A 17,067-nucleotide genomic window follows, 5' to 3' on the forward strand; every position below is an offset into this window, starting at 1 on the left:
GGAAATGAGACTTGACAGCCTGTGAGCTTTCATTTTATTATATTTAATTTATAAAGAACAAAATAATATTCCTAACTGACCATTTTGCATCTCCTCCCTCTAACAAAAGCAGATTATAGTGGTGATCTATTAGAGCCCATGGCAGCTTTCCTGCAGCTGTGTGGTTTTTAACATTTGCCAGAATTCTGTTCAGACACAGAAACGTGGGCGTTGCTTCCACAGACTTAAACAACAACATCAGGCCTGCTCACACCCTTATCAGACTTTAAGACCAGACCATCACAAACTGCCTAAATCCAGGAAGCCACAGCCAACACCATCCTGTCTGCTGCAGAACTAAAAGCAACATAACATAAGTGGCTTCAAATACAATTAAACAAAATTATAAAAGTGGTTTCAACAGGTAAGTAATATAACATAATGCTATTTTAGTTAAATAATCTGAGTTATTAACAAGACTAATGATATTCGTCAGTTATGTTTGCACATAATCTTCAACTTTGCATGTATAAAAATATAATTAATGGAGTGTTTTACTCTGTAGAGTTCACTTTTTTTGCGGATAGTTCACTCAAAAATACTAAGAAATGGTTATTTACTCACCATAACACTGAGATGAATGTTGTTTATTGTTCCCATTAGCTTAAGATTATATAATCATTAAGTAAATGAGGCAACTGTTTATTAAAAAAATTATGTTTCAAGGAAAAAAAGAATTGATGGTGAGTAAATTATAGAATTTTATTTTTAAGTGAACTGTCTCTTTAACGTCCTTTAGCTTTCATTGAGGTGACCAACCCCAATCTTGCTACCCTACAAATAAAATGATGTTATATTGTGCATTTTGCCATTAACTGTTTTGCTCTAAGGAACATGTAGTGTACATGAAGCAGTGGTCAACAGCTGCCTTCTGAATGAAGAAATTGTCTGCGTACTGTTCCTCAAAGCAGACACGGGGGAGCTGAGATCAGCGTTTCCTTTCTGTCTCCCTCATATCCTCCCTTCAGTTCTCTCTGACGTTTCTGAAGAGAGCGTCTTAAATCAGTTTTTATGATTCCAAGTAAGGTTTGGCCTTTTCAAGTCCTTCCTGCAGAAAGCGGACATACGTGGAGGTTGAGGGATCCTCAAAACCTGCCGAGAAACTAAGACCTGGCCCTTCATCTTCTGGTTTCATGGATGTTTGATCCAGGAAATTATTAGCATTGATGTGATGGACCTGGAAAAGCGATATTCGTTTAAGCATCGTGAATAAGACCGAACTTGAAGACTGAACAAGCTAGTTAAAAGTTAAAGCAGACTCACTACAGTGCCGTTGGGCAGCACCACCATCATCTGCACCGGAAAAGTATACTTCTCCAAATGTAGACGTGCCTTTTCACTCAATTCCAGATTCTTTGCGTCACCCTAAATCAAGGAAAATGACTTAATAAAGCATTGATTTAGATGTGATTAAGGACTAGGCATGGGCCGGTATAAGTCTCGGATGATATGATAACCTTGAATTTAATATACCATGGTTACATGGTCTTGTGATTACTGCTCTAAAATAAGTTATTTTTAAATGTCTAAGTAAAAAACGACAACTTTTTACCCCATTGGACACAGTATATTTTATTTTAGGAAACATTTATAATATTTTGGAACAGTAAACATGTCAGGCTAAATAATTGAGCTAAATCATTGACTTCTGCTGTCTTCATTGATTTCAAAAACCCTGATTTATTTTAACACATTTAAAAAAACCTTACATATCACTTAGGAAAGGTATAAGAGAAAATATTTGCAATTTTAAAACCTTGACTTTCCCAAACTGCGGTAAACCTTGAAACCGGTTATCATCCCATGTCTATTAGGACTATTAGGACTTGATTTAGCTTTGCTACAGATGATAAATAAAAAGGCTGACCTGCAGATCCTCCAGCTCTTTGACTAGAGACCAGCTGCTGATGAAGCTCTGGTTGAGTAAGGCCAGAACGGGCGAACTCTCGAGAACTGTCTCCCGAAGAGTCCGCCCCGAACCTAAATAAAACAAGGAGGAGAACAGAACACAAATGAGAGAAACCTCCAATATAGTTGAAAAAAAGTTTAGTGCTACATCCCAATTTGCATAATATCTCAAATTAAAATAAGATGGTCTTAAACTGTAGATTTGACATTGTTCTCTCTTCTGGCTTTCGTTATCAGTCTCACACAATTATTTTTTTGTTTTCTGAAAGTCTTCATAAAACTATGATTGGAGTTTTTCTTTTGTTACTTGAGCAAATGGGAATGCAAATGCAATGGTTGTACTTTTCCAGTCACTGCACTCTTAAGTTTACCCTCCTATAATGGCTTCCACTGCTGTGAAACCCAGAAATGCGAAGTCTATAATTATGAATCGATATATATCGAAGTCCCCAAAACAAAATGTACTCATTTATCCACCCACAAATGCTTCCAAACCTTTACGAGTTTCTTTTTTTCTTTTGAACACGAAAGAAGATACTTTGAAAAATTATGGAAGAAACCTGTAGTCATGACATCCATAGTAGAAACAAATACCTAAGGAAGTCAGTGGTTAGCAGTTTTTAACATACTTCAAAATATTGTCTCAAACAGATTTGGAACAAGTGGAGGGGGAGTAAATAATGACAGAATTATCCCTTTAAGACAAGCGAGTCATACAAGTATAGATGCCATGTTATACAGTAGCTATCTTACCTCAGCAGGACTGGTCATCCAGCGCTCCCCAGAGCAGGATGGAGTGAACCAGCTTCTTTTCAGCTGAAGCTCTGCCGAAGGCCTCACTGAATGGTAAATATGGCACCTTCCAAAGAGAATACCCCGAAAAAGCATAACATTTTTATTCAGCCACTTTAAATCAATATTCAACCAATTCAACTCATCTTTATTTCTGTAGCGCTTTTACAATGTAGATTGTGTCAAAGCAGCTTAACACAACTGAAAAATCAATGCTTTTGCAGACTGTTAAATAATGATGTTGAACTTAAATAGCCATTTATGAACATTATTTGTACAGAAATGAGGCTGGGTTATCACCTTTTTAAACGGGTACATTGTGACCTCCAGGCGTCTGGATGCTTCTTCTCTGCTCAGCTCTTCACTCCAAACTATCTCCTCAAACACAAACTGAATGGGTTCACCTCCTTCTCCTCGACTGTCGATCATGTTCCCCTGCTCATCGTAGATCACTGAGGGAGTGGAGGGTCCTCCTGCCCCGAGCTCCATCTGCAAATATATACAGCCCATTTATTTTAGATATCATGATTCATATCATCTCTCCATGTATGGTTTTGGTTCATCAGTAAAAAGAATGCTGATTGGAACATGCAGCAAAATGTCAGTGGAGGCAGTTTTAGCATTATATATGGAATCAGAAATTAAGTCTATGAATGTGTTCTGTATAATCATGAGTACTAACCTGAGGAAGGTATCCAATATCCACCTCCATGTTACTGGTCTCGCTGGCCCCATACAGCCACTCCATGTCCACATTCAGAGTTCTGCCATACAAAACACACACTCAAATAGTTAAACCGATAATTCATTTACATTGCTTTGAAAAAGATAATTGCAAAAAAAGTCTAATTTCTAACATTAATTCTAATAATTATTTTAAATTATTTACGTTAATATTTTTGGTGCTATTATGAAAGCTTGTGCAGTATGAAAAAGACAAAAATGATTAATATGCAGTGCGGTGCAATTAAAAATGCTGTTCTGTCATAGTTTCAAATTTACTGGTCAGTTTATACATTAACATTTTTTACACATTACACATAGAGAATGTTTTTTTTTTACATTACGGCCGCTGTCGCCACTGGCTTGCATGGTTCGGGATCTGTAGAGCTGCGCATTGTTGGATTTGCTCTTTAGTGTTTGGACTCTCAGTAGTGATTATTAAACCACACTGAACTGAGCTAAACTGAACTGAACTTAAACACTAAAAACTGAACTACACTGTTCCTATTTACTGTTACCTTTTATGTGAAGCTGCTTTGACACAATCTACATTGTAAAAGCGCTATACAAATAAAGGTGAATTGAATTGAATTAAATGATTTGGTCAAAGCAGTGAATTCATATTGGGACAAAGTAACTGTCTTTATAAGCGAGTCGTTAAATAGATTTGTTCTCAAGTGCAGATTCTCAAGGTGATTTCCATTCATTTCAGACCCTGCCGTTTACATTTGATGATGGGAGACAGGGTCTTTTTCGAGTGTATTAATTAAAATAGGGTTAGAGGTAGAAAAGACAGGCAAATGTCAACAAAAAAAAAAGTCCAGGGAAAAATGTGCTGGGAATATTGCTTAATTTGCACAATAAACAAAAAAAACATGATCCCAATTAATCTGCTCATCATGCAGTATCATCCAGTTCTACACTTTGGTCATTCTTGTAGATAGAAGTGAAAAGAAGCAGAAAAAAAGACATTAAAGAAGACCAACTTGTCATTTGGGACGTAGATGTGAAAGTCTCGAACATGGGAAGCATCTTTAGAGAGAATAATGTGACCGGCGAACTGCCCAGGAGTGAACCAAAATGGGAAATCTGGAACATCATTTAGCTGGAACTCAGCATGGATTCTGTAAACATTGACCCAATAAAATTACAATTAGCTGGTTGAAGGCTCACTGTTAAAGTAATATTAAAACATAAGTTACATTCAGATATTCTGACAGTAATTAATTTTTTATTTGACTTACCTAAAAACAATGTCATAATAAAAGTCACTAGTAGCCCGTATACAAGCCACAGCTCCCTGTGGAGCGAAGCGGGATTTTACAAAAGGCCGTGGGTGAAACATGCTGAGCAGAGAGTGGATCAACACCTGCAAACAAATAAATTATTCATCAATCTACTTGATCAAACAGCTCTTTACAACCACGCATTATCTATTCAATTAAAATTATTAAGCTCAAGAATCTGAACTCACTGTACTCGTTTTTTTAAAGGTAAAGGTATACTGTATGTGTACCTCTTTGCCTCGCGGTGTGGGAGGATGAAAACGATTGTTGGGAAGGTAGCCGGTGAAGATGTTCAGTTCACTGGGAATGATCCACCAAGTGTCGCCCAGGGCTGATTTACCACTGGGCGGCAGGAAGACCTTAAACTGACTGGCATAAAACGTGGATGAAGAAATAGCTGGACGTTTCCAAGACCGCAGGCCACTAAGAGAGCTGTGGGAGACCTGATGAGAAAGATTATACTTAAAGAACACAATTTAAACATGCACTCTTTATCATTTAAGTAATTTTAAGCTTACAATTCTAACAATTTTCATATTACTGATTAATAAATGTTTATATTTTCTTTTTTAAACATTCACACTGTGTCCTTGTTTGTTGATGTATTAATTAACAATAAGGTACTTATAATACACTATACTCATATGTGTATACTTGTTTGTCTGTTCGAATTACTTTGTTTAGCTCCAATACTATTCACTCTCTATGTTTTACTTTCTTTTTACTCTCTTTGTCTATTTGTAGTGCATTATTTACAAAAATAAACATTTAGGCTACCCCTAGAAAGCCATCTTTGCTCTTCGTCATGCTTTCCAGCAGCAACGGCTGCATTTTAGCATGCAGGGTCAGCGTCTCTCCATTTGGGTCATGTGGAATCTCCTCTTCATATTCTGGGGGAGGGGCCACACCTTCAGGCAACAGAGATGGACATTTGATATTGAAACAATGAAAAAGCCATTGCTTTCTATAGTGATGGACATTACGGCCTTGAGGCATCTTAATTCTGCTTTTGTAGACAATGTTTGCCTGTAAAAAGACAGAGAGGAGGAGTAGTAATACCTGTGAGTTTTTCTGCGATAGGTTTGAATTCCTCTGGACTGAGATAAAGGTCATGATCAGTATCCAATGATGAGAAAAAAAACAGTCCGTCTGCTCCCAGTGCCTTCAGTCCTGCCTCCTACAAGAGATATATGATCCACAGAGATAACAGACATGAGTTACGTCACATCACTCTGGCTAATCCAATTAATGGAGTATGTAGTTATGGAAAAACACACTCATTTTGCAAAAATATATTACTTTAAACTAATAACATATATATTTTCCCATGCTTCTAGACATCCTGGAACTTCATTTAAGGTTTAATAAAATCAACAGAAAAATGGTGCAAGACTAGAGGAATAAATGTATACTTTATTAGTTAATAACATGTAATGTCTAGGCAGTTTTAATTTCTTAAACCAATTTCATATAATTTGATAATAATCGTGTTGCATACATGATTCAGTAGATAAATCAATGACTTTAAAAACATAAATAATATTTGCATTTAACAAAATTTATCAATAATTTTGAAACATTCATGTGTTTATTGCCCTAATTGAATTGCAGGTTTTATTAAATTTTGATGGATTGCACGGTGGCACAGTGGGTAGCGCTGTCGCCTCACTGCAGGAAAGTCGCTGGTTCGAGTCTTGGCTGGGTCAGTTGTTGTTTCTGTGTGGAGTTTGCATGTTCTCCCCGTGTTTGCATAGGTTTCCTCATGGGTGCTCCGGTTTCCCCCACAAGTCTGTATGTGTGTGTGAATGAGTGAGTATGGATGTTTCCCAGCGATGGGTTGCAGCTGGAAGGGCATCCGCTGCGTAAAACATATGCTGGATAAAATGGCGGTTAATTCCTCTATGGCAACCATAAATTAATAAAGGGACTAAACCAAAAAAATGACAATGAATGAATAAAACATTTCTCCTTGATAGCTGCATATTTACTTATTATTTTACTCCAAGATCACTCACTGATTTGAATCTCAACTAATAACAATGACTCAAATTCAAAAAAGGTGATTTTCTATTCTTCATTAATCGATTAACTGCAATGAATCGACTAAAAAGAAAGAGTCATTCATTCATTCACATGAAGTGTTCGTTCAGATGTAAAAACTTCAATGTGCCATCAGGAATTTTCTTCTACAATGAGCATTTTTCTCAGTCTCTTATATTTATATTCAGGTATTTCATGTAAATGGCAATGAAAGTAACATCTTCTTTGCCATAAAAGTAAAGCGTCTGAATCAACACATAAGAGCTTGACAAAAAAAAATCATTTTTCGAAGAAAATTTCAGGTGGCACTGAGCTATTTGCATCTGAACTCTTCACATGCAACCTGATGATGGCTGCGTCGATGTACTTTTAACTGAATTCCTGACATAGTTTTTGTGTTGTGTCTGGTTTTGCTGTAGTCTGAGAAGCAGGGCAGTCTGGAGAATCAGTATAATCTCGGAAGTGACAGAAGTGTGGCTGAGAAAGAAAGAGGGGGTTGGTGTTCAGACAATCTCGACCAGCTGTGACAATTTAACCCAAGTTCCAACCCTTAAAACAGCGGGAAGCTGGAGAACCTCATGCAAAGTTTACTGTTACTATTACAAAAGAGGACGTGGCAAATCTGTAACACAAAACCATGAACACTTTAAATAAATCTCAAGAGTTAGATTTCAAACTAAATTCACATACTGCACTTTAACCAATGGCAAGGATGAGCTGAGTTAGACGCTCTGAGAAGCATCGCTCCATCACGGGTCACACAACTGCAAGGGAAATGTGAACTTACATGTCGTTTCTCAAACTGGATGTCCAGGTAATATTTGATGCAAAAGCCGATGACAGGAACAGCAGCAATGATGAATAAACTGGAGATCTGTGTGAAACGTGAGCGGGCGCGTCTGCTGGATGGAGTCGCGCGATCCTCATGATTATCCTTTTGCTCTCCTGCTGGAGTTTTATCCACGTCTGCGGCCATACTTTAATAAATGTCTTTGTAAATCACGACTGGGCCTCAAAAATAGCCCGAGGGGATTAAAAAAGTCTTATGTGAAGTCACACTGTAGTCACACGTTCTTCTCCATTGTACAGTGAGCCGCTACATCGTAACGGCGCATGAGGAAATCACTCCTGCTTCTCCTGATGGAGGATCACGTCTGCGCTCTTAAAGGGCCAGTGTGCACATTCATACTTCCCAATGCGGTGGGCGTGTTTAAATCTTACAAGAAGCCTGTCTGGGCTCGTTTTTCTGGACGTGAATACGATTGTGTATAACGATGGCGTCTAGATAGGCAACCGAGAAGGCTTTGAAACACAGCATACAATGCATGACCATAATTACAGGGTTTGTGGCCAAAGAATGTACTGCATCTGTCTTTTTGTCCTCCTTGCTAATACAGTTCAACATTTGAGCAATGTTCTTGAAAATAACATTTCAATCACAGAAAGACTTGATGTGGACACTTGCGCTATTATTAGTTTACAGTCAGTTCTATTTAATTTCTAAACTTTTCTAAAATTGCTACTAATTAGTTAAAAACAATCATTTCATCAGCAGTGTTATGAAAATCTAAGAAACAATTATTAACATAACCGTAACCCAGGATCACACAATCTGTAATTCATACATATCCATGTTCATTCAAGACAAATTACTGGACTAGGTTTTTAACAAGTCATTTATTTGGCTAGCTGAGTCATTTATACTATACAATTAAATGCACGTTAAACACGTACAAGTGTGTATGTCAAACCTAAACGACCTTAGCATACTATAAATGTGGAGACTTGACTTCTCAAGTACATTTGAGAGAGAATACTAAAGGACTGATGATTTCATTTTAGATCATTATTCAACATACGCTCAGAATGAACATTGTAAGGTTTTCAGTCGCTGAAGTTTGCTTGCTGAAAGCAAAAAAAAACACAACAGTGAACACTTTATTGACACTGTGCCAGCTGAGGAACTTTACATGTAGATTGTCCATCTCCATAAATTAATATCAGCTCAGAAAGAGGTTAAATTGGCCTCAGTCCAGACCTAATGGTTTAAACCAGAAGAGTAAGAGTCCATAAAGAGGTAGACAAGGTAGAAAGTAATTTTTCAGTCCATATCTTCCTCGACCTGCTGTGTGTGAACCTCTATGGTTTTCGGTGGGATGTAGGAGCCCATTCCTGCTGCCCGCTCAGCTTCGGCCTGTGTGTAAGGCTCTTCCCTCAGCTGCTTTAATCTACAATGCAACACAAAAAAACACACACATTCAGGATGAAAATCTGAATATCCAAATATGCATTATCTTTCGCAAATTTGAAAAAAATAAAAATAAATCAATTTGACGTACCGTTTTTTGTGGGGTTTGGACTTAAAATGCTCCTTTAGGGTTTTCAAGTCAACAAAATATCTCCTAAAAATGTTTTTGGTGGAAAAATGATTACATAAAAAAAATGTATAAAGGATTTACATTTAAAAAAATTTAATAAAAGTAACGTGTTGTGTGTTCAGGAGTGTTAAAGTGTGACTTACGCGCAGTGCAGACAGTAATGCTGGCCACAGCCTGTAACATCATAATCTACATCTTGCTTTAATAACTTGGCAGCATTTGTAGGGATCATGTCAGCATGAATCTGGTCAAGGTCTTTTGTCCTGCGCTTAGTCTTCCATGTCTTGGCGATATTCTTCTTCTTTCCATTGTTGTGGTTTCCTACCTGTTTGGATTTACCCATGATCTGAAAACAAAAGGACACTTTCCAAATTCTGTTCTCAACCTTAAAACAAAGTGAGTTCAATGATAAATGAAGGAATAAGCAATTCCCAAAAGACGATATAATTTCAATAAATGATGTAATGTAATTCCGAGTAAATTTAGCTGTCTTAACCTTCCCCTAATACAGAGATGCCCAAAGTAGGGCCCGCAGGCAAATGTTGGCCCATTGTAACCTTTGGAGAAGCGAACATGATGGAGAGGGTTGGGACAAAAGCCTTTAACACAGATCGTCATTTCTAATTTGACACAACGTTTTTAGTTTGTTTTATTGCTGAGCTACAGAAAAGCAAAATGAAATTAAATGTTGTAAATGAATCTGACTTTTTAAAATGTAAATACTGTCACTTGACGGATAGAGGACTATGCAGAAGACACCGGCGAGCAAATCAAGGCAAAAACTCGAGTAATTCTGTTATAAATGAGATTGTTTTGTTTTTATTGTAATAAGTTAATTATTACATGTAAAAAAAGCCTGTATTAGTTAATATAAAGCAATGTTTTCTAGTCATTTTTAACATTATTAAATAAACTAGGAAATTACCCAACTAGCCTATATTTATTTACCTTCAGCCCACTAGCCTCAATCAAGTTGGGTTTGTGGGCCTCCATAAGAAAAAGTTTAGCCACCACTGCCCTAATATGTCAACAGAAAAGCTGAGCTATCAAATGGCTCAATTACACGTTTGTTTTAGTTTTTAAAAGTTACAAATCAAACACCATTCTTAAAATAAGCTCCTTTTAAACTTGTAAAAGTGGAAATTGTCTCGTATGACAGCGGCATCACTCAGAAAACACAGTAAACAAATAACATTCAATAAAGTAAAATATCGTCTCAAAATATGTAACCCCAAAACAAGCTTTCTATATCACAATAAGTCTACCTTCAGTAAGTTGTCATTATTAATTGTTAGGCTGTAAAACAGAATAAATAACATTACTCACGATAATACGCAGCTGCCTCTCGCCGTACACACGTTGAAAACCCCAGGAACAACTTCCGGGTCGATGAAGCGTGCATAAAATGGTCGCGTTCATCTCTAGATGGCAGTACAGGCAGTTTTTGGCTCAAAAATCAATCAGATGAAGAAGAGCTGTGTCGTTACTATGGAGATTTTGTCACAACTATTCTGAATGACTCGATGAAGAGTTTATAATAAAGCTTTTATTCAACATCATGTCTGGTACATACGTACATACTATAATAGTAACGTTGCTGTAATATATTGTTACCTTTTGAACAACGTAAACTCGTATTTTTTTTTATAATTTTAATATTTAAATGTGCAATGGATTAACCTTACTGCTTTTTAACCGCAGAGACAACACTAAAAATCTGTTACGTTTTTCCAAATGGAGACAAATATGGTGAGTAAACAGTCACCTTTTCCACATCATATTGTTTTCCATATATTATATATATTGTTTTGTGTTGTGTGTGTGTGTGTGTGTGTGTGTGTGTGCGTGTGTGTGTGTGTGTGCGTGTGTGTGTGTTGTGTGTGGGTTATCATCAGAGGGCGAGTGCTGCCGGACTTCAGATGGTGTGGTGATCAGGAAAGGGTCTGGCACACAAACATCAGCCTCTGGAGCTATATACACGGGGGAATGGGACAATGATAAGGTGTGTGAGACATCATTCATTCATTTATTCATTTTCTTTTCGGCTTAGTCCTTTATTAATCTGGCGTCGCCACAGCGGAATGAACCACTAACGTATCCAGCATAGGTTTCACACAGAGGATGCCCTTCCACCTGCAACCCAGTACTGGGAAACATCCATACACACTCATTCACACACATACACTACGGACAGTTTTTTTGCACACCCAATTCACCTATACCACGTCTTTGGACTGTGGGGGAAACCGGAACACCTGGAGGAAACCCACACGAACAAGGGGAGAACATGCAAACTCCACACAGAAATGCCAATTGACCCAGCTGAGGCTCAAAGCAGCAACCTTCTTGCTTTGAGACATCATTAAAAAAAAATTATTTAAATAATAATTTAAATTTTGAATATTGTTTTCAAACTGAGGTCCAGGGCTCCCATGGCGCCACAAGGGAGTGCTAGGAAGAAACTTGTGAAAATAAAAAATGTTTATTTATAATTATCATTATTAATTATTATTAATAAGGTAAGCATAGCTAATAAGATGTCACTATTAATAATATCATTTTATAAATGAAATAATGAAAAATACTTTTTTAAAATAAATAATGCAATACTACATATTTTTATAAAATAATAAATAACATTGGGAGGCACTGCGGCTCAGTGATTAGCAATGTCACCTCACAGCAAGACAAGACCACACCTCACTGGTTCGAGTGCCAGCTGGGCCAGTCGGCATTTCTGTGTGGAGTTTGCATGTTCTCCCCGTGTTCGCGTGGGTTTCCTCTAGGTGTTTCCCCCACAATCCAAAGACATGCTGTATAAATTATTCGGATGAACTAAATTGGCTGCAGTGTATGAGTGCGTGTGTATGCGAGAGTGTATGAGTGTTTCCCAGTATTGGGTTGCAGCTGGAAGGGCATCCGCTGCGTAAAACATATGCCGGAATAGTCGATGGTTCATTTCACTGTAGTGACCCCTTATAAATAAGGCACTAAGCCCTGAATGACTGAATAAAAAAACTGTATAATAGAATTAGTAAATAATTAAATTCTATAATAAATAATATATATGATAAAAATAAACAATTAATAAACAAATTAAATTAATTAAGCAAAATTTGATTATTCTGAAAAATAAAATAAGTGGATGAAGTATGAATTCAGGCATGAAACCGCCATGTCAAATATATTTTATTCTGTTTATTTTGTTTTTGTAATTGTTATGTTTTGTTTGCTGTGGCTATGTGGCCTGTAGATGAATGGCAGAGGAACTCTTACACACCCATCAGGAGCGTTTTACAGTGGTCTGTTCAGAGACAACATGTACCATGGCAAAGGAACTTACCGATTTCCTGATGGATCAGAATACACCGGAACCTTCAACAACAACAGGTGACACCAGATCAGATTAGTACTTGCGCCGAATGACAGCCTAGTTTTATGTGCAACATGTAAATCAGCTTTATTTTCAGAAGTAACGGTTTGTTTCAACCTCAGCCGCTCCTTGCGGTGAAAAATGAGGTATTTATTTTATTTTGGATAGATTCTTTGGTACTAAATAACATTTATGCAGTAGTTATAATACATTTAACCACTTTTTGAGCATAGACCTGAAACTGAAATTCACAACTTTAGCTGCTGTAAATCTAGAATGTTTTGGAGCAAAGACTTAAGCACAGTTAAGAAGATACTTGCTAGATTATGACTGAAGTGGAAAAAAGAAGTTTACATTATGAAAAAACGTAATTTATCAGTAATTCTTAAAGCAAATGGCAGAGGGCATGACGCTTCAGTGTATTATAAATGGTTAATGGAAAAGATGGGCTGTAATTTCCACTTTGTGCTAAAAACTGTTGGAAGTAAAATCTAAATTGTACATTTAATGATAAACATTGGAAGAAAATTTGCCAAAACTGTAACCTAATGTCAAGAAATTTAGGAGTACGCTTAATAAAATGTACATTTTTGCATCGTTTAATTGGACTCCGAGTAGGCTTTTCAGGCTTGGGTTGAAGGACTTTGCTGATTGCTGGAGATGTGAGAGCGAAGAAGGAGAATTGGTGCATGCCCTGTGGTCCTGTTCTAAAATACAGGAATTCTGGGTTAAAGTGCACAGTTACATTCTGCTTTTCTTTTTGTCCTAAAAATATAAGTACTGGGAGACCCGTTCGTGTTGGCGTCTGGTGTGAAGATGTCTGAATGGATTCAAATAAGTATTATGATTGAAGACAAATCATTGTAAGGGGATGGTGTTCAGCAGATCCACCATCATTTCACGAATGGGTTACGCAATTGGGGAAGGTGGCAGCATATGAAAAAAATAGTTTATCAGAGAAGATGGGGAAATTATTTGGCATTTTTGAAGGATGAATAAGGTCACTGTGGTGAGATGCACGGTAAAAGTGTTATGATCTTATTTGATTTATTTATGTATTCTTATTATTGCATTGATATTTTATTAGTTGTTTTTGTGTCTGTGTGCTTTTTTATTTATTGAGTTTATATTATTTATCTGTATTTATTAGGGACCGAGCACCGAACGGTGCAAGGCCCTATTGTATCTGTAATGTTTTTTATTATTATTATTATTCCGCCCCATATCGGGGCACTTTTGAGGGTCTAAACATGCTCGAAAACTCACGAAACTTTGCACACACATCAAACGCGGCGTAAATGGTCGGCTGATATGGGTCTCGGAAGTGGGCGTGGCAAAATGACTCGACAGCGCCACCTAGAAAATTGATACGGACAAGCCCCCGAGCCACGAATCACGCACATGCACGAAAATTGGCACACACCTTAAACATGCCAAGACCTACGAAAAAGTCTCAAGGAGCGATATCTCAAACCCAACAGGAAGTCGGATATTTACAGCTTCCTGCGGCGAAAAAGTGGCGTTTTTGCCATTTCCAGGCGTTGTACTTTAACGAACTCCTCCTAGGGATTTCATCCGATCGACACCAAAATTGGGTTATGTCATCTAAAGGCCTTGGCGATGTTAAATTGCGAAGCTTTAGAGTTTTCGTCGAAGGGCGTGTCCGTGGCGGTCTCGCAAACTTTGACGACTCGCCACGAAACAGGAAGTCGTTATAACTCAGGCATGCATTATCCGATCAGCCTCAAAATTCACACGTTTGATAACCGTCCTGACCTGAACACGTTTACATGCCAATGTCCCGATACAGTTATAGCGCCACCTGCTGGCTACAGGAAATGACATGATTTTACAGTGTAACAAACTCCTCCCACAAATTTGGTCATATCAGCACCAAATTTGAGTGGTGTCATCTGAAAGCAGTATCGATGACATATTGTGAAGGTCTAGAGTTTTCGTTGATGGGCGTGTCCGTGGCGGACTCGCAAACTTTGATGATTCGCCACCAAACATCAAGTTGTTATAACTCAGGCATGCATGATCCGATCAGCCTCAAAACTCACACATTTGATCACCGTCCTGACCTGAACACGCTTACATGCCAATATCCCGATACAGTTATAGCGCCACCTGCTGGCGCCACCTATAAAAATTAAACGGACAGGCCCCCGAGCTACGAATCTCGCACATGCACGAAATTTGGCACACACGTCAAACATGCCAAAACCTACGAAAAAGTCTCTTGGAGCGAAATCTCAAACCCAACAGGAAGTCGTATATTTTTAGCTTCCTGCGGCGAAAAAGTGGCGTTTTTGCCATTTCCAGGCGTTGTACTTTAACGAACTCCTCCTAGGGATTTCATCCAATCGACACCAAAATTGGGTTTTGTCATCTAAAGCCCTTGGCGATGTTAAATTGCGAAGCTTTAGAGTTTTACTCGATGGGCGTGTCCGTGGCAGCCTCGCAAACTTTGACGATTCGCCACAAAACAGGAAGTCATTATAACTCAAGCATACATGATCCGATCTGCCTCAAAATTCACACAATTGGTAACCTTCCTGACCAGAACATGTTTACATATCAATATCCAGTTAAAGTTATAGCGCCACCTGCTGGGAACAGTAAAACTGCCTATAACTCAGCCACACAATGTCCGATCGGCCTGAAAATTCACATGGTTGATTAAAATCCACTCCTGAAGACAACTACATGCCAATATTGAGTCACAGTTATAGCGCCACCTGCTGTCAACAATAAAATTGCCTATAACTCAGCCAAACAATGTCCGATCTGCCTGAAACTTCACATGGTTGTTAAGACTCATCTCCTGAAGACATCTACATGCCAATATTGAGTCACAGTCATAGCGCCACCTGCTGACAGTAGGTAGTTTGGCTTATAACTCATCCACACAATGTCCGATCAGGCTGAAACTTCACAAGTTTGATGAGTTTCCACTACTGAAGACATCTACATGCCAATCTTGAGTCACAGTCATAGCGCCACCTGCTGACAGGAGCAAGTATGGCATAAATCTGTGATTTTCTCAGATTTTTTTATGTATCGGCTTAAATTATTATTGTTCGCGGTTCTCTGTCGTCCTACGGCCACCGGGCGGCGGTGAGCCCGTGTGCGAGGTCCCTATCATCGCTGCTTGCAGCTTTAATTGGATTTATGATCGCAACATCTAATTACAGTAACTGCCGCTGTTGGGGAGGGGAGGGGAAAGGGGGGTGTTAAAAAGATGTTAATATTTGTAAACTGATGGTACTGTTAAATTATTAAAGAAAAAAAATGTATCATTAATGAAAAGTGCACAAATATACTATTTTCAAATATGATCTGAATATATATCTTCCAGAATATGTTTTACTGTAAATCTACAAGAAAATGAAAGCTATAAATCTAAACAAGCTGTTTGAAATCTAAGGTTGATCTTTTAAAAACTTGTTTGTGTGCAGCACCAAATATTTCCACAAGACAAAATGATTTTGCCATTAGTTTCACAAGCATCATTTTTGACCACAACTAACACAAGTGTGACCATTTATTTTTTTCAGGACAGTTTAATCTTCTCAAATCATGTCCATGCACTTGGCCAAGTTTTGTATCATACCAGTGAAGTAAAAAATAATTATCTAAAAGCCTAAAGAACCACGAGACCAAAGAGCACCAAAGGCATAAAGTCTGAATTCTTCTTTTTCAGATTTGAGGGTGACGGGGAGTTCACAGATTCACAAGGACTCGTGTGGACCGGTATGTTCCATAACAAAGCAGCGCTGGGATTAAAGCTCCAAGTCAACATGTGACTGATACACAAACACAGACCATTTAAATGAATTCGATGAAATTAACGCCCTTGAAACTACTAAGAGAAATCTTTGATACACAGTGATGCATTACCACAGCCAGCATCCCTCAGGCATTGATGAGATCTCGTCTGCCAGTGAAATAAGTTCAGCTCCAACAGCACACACTAAACATCAAGAACACATGTTGTTCCCACACACACTGCACTTAAGAATGAATCACTACTTTGTTTGGTGCAACGGGTGAGAGGAATGTGATTCTCCGTGTACCGTTCAGCCATTGGTCGTGCACATCTCCAAAATACACGAGCTCGCGAAAGCAGACAAGCTCATGACTGTGGAGAGAAGTCAGGAGTTGGTAAGATCGTCAAGCTCAATTTCCTCTGGAGTGAGAACAATGTTTACTGTGGATCAGAAGAGCTCAATTTACAGCAGTTCACCTCTAATTCTGCTTTAAACGAGTGCCTTTGACTGGATTTAAAACTTTTATTTGGTCCATTGTTATACCTCAATTAAATTTGGTATGACTCACTTCTGAGTTTTATAGCAATGATTTTGTGGGTGTTTGTGTTCACATGTCTAGTGGATCCCTTCCAGAGCTCAAACAGAGTTCACTGCGAAACCGAAAATTGGTCTTAAAGGTTGAAGAGGAAATTTAATCGTCTGATTCTGAGGCATAAAAAATGCTAACAGACGTCTTTATCGTTTTCTCTCTCTCT

General features: G+C 38.0%; 3 protein-coding genes across 3 annotated transcripts; 1 reads left to right on the plus strand and 2 right to left on the minus strand.

The window, feature by feature from the left end:
- Positions 1 to 27: 27 nt before the first annotated feature.
- Positions 28 to 7,936, minus strand: selenon (selenoprotein N). Its single transcript, XM_056476386.1, has 12 exons — positions 7,576 to 7,936; positions 5,808 to 5,925; positions 5,526 to 5,656; positions 4,979 to 5,191; positions 4,707 to 4,831; positions 4,449 to 4,586; positions 3,422 to 3,503; positions 3,040 to 3,228; positions 2,701 to 2,806; positions 1,907 to 2,019; positions 1,303 to 1,404; positions 28 to 1,216 (listed from the first exon to the last, which is right to left on the minus strand). Exons 1-12 carry the CDS (start codon positions 7,762 to 7,764, stop codon positions 1,049 to 1,051), a joined length of 1,674 nt encoding a protein of 557 aa, XP_056332361.1. The 5' UTR covers positions 7,765 to 7,936; the 3' UTR covers positions 28 to 1,048.
- Positions 7,937 to 8,446: 510 nt separating this feature from the next.
- znf593 (zinc finger protein 593) lies at positions 8,447 to 10,549 on the minus strand. The gene is made up of 4 exons (XM_056477065.1): positions 10,493 to 10,549; positions 9,310 to 9,512; positions 9,128 to 9,190; positions 8,447 to 9,016 (listed from the first exon to the last, which is right to left on the minus strand). Exons 2-4 carry the CDS (start codon positions 9,507 to 9,509, stop codon positions 8,890 to 8,892), a joined length of 390 nt encoding a protein of 129 aa, XP_056333040.1. The 5' UTR covers positions 9,510 to 9,512; positions 10,493 to 10,549; the 3' UTR covers positions 8,447 to 8,889.
- Positions 10,550 to 10,656: 107 nt separating this feature from the next.
- Positions 10,657 to 17,067, plus strand: morn2 (MORN repeat containing 2). Its single transcript, XM_056477398.1, has 5 exons — positions 10,657 to 10,731; positions 10,868 to 10,915; positions 11,062 to 11,168; positions 12,420 to 12,556; positions 16,246 to 17,067. The coding sequence occupies exons 1-5, from the start codon at positions 10,725 to 10,727 to the stop codon at positions 16,346 to 16,348; spliced, it is 402 nt and encodes a 133-aa protein (XP_056333373.1). The 5' UTR covers positions 10,657 to 10,724; the 3' UTR covers positions 16,349 to 17,067.

Source organism: Danio aesculapii, chromosome 17, assembly GCF_903798145.1.
Source record: "Danio aesculapii chromosome 17, fDanAes4.1, whole genome shotgun sequence".
Classification (NCBI taxonomy): domain Eukaryota; kingdom Metazoa; phylum Chordata; class Actinopteri; order Cypriniformes; family Danionidae; genus Danio; species Danio aesculapii.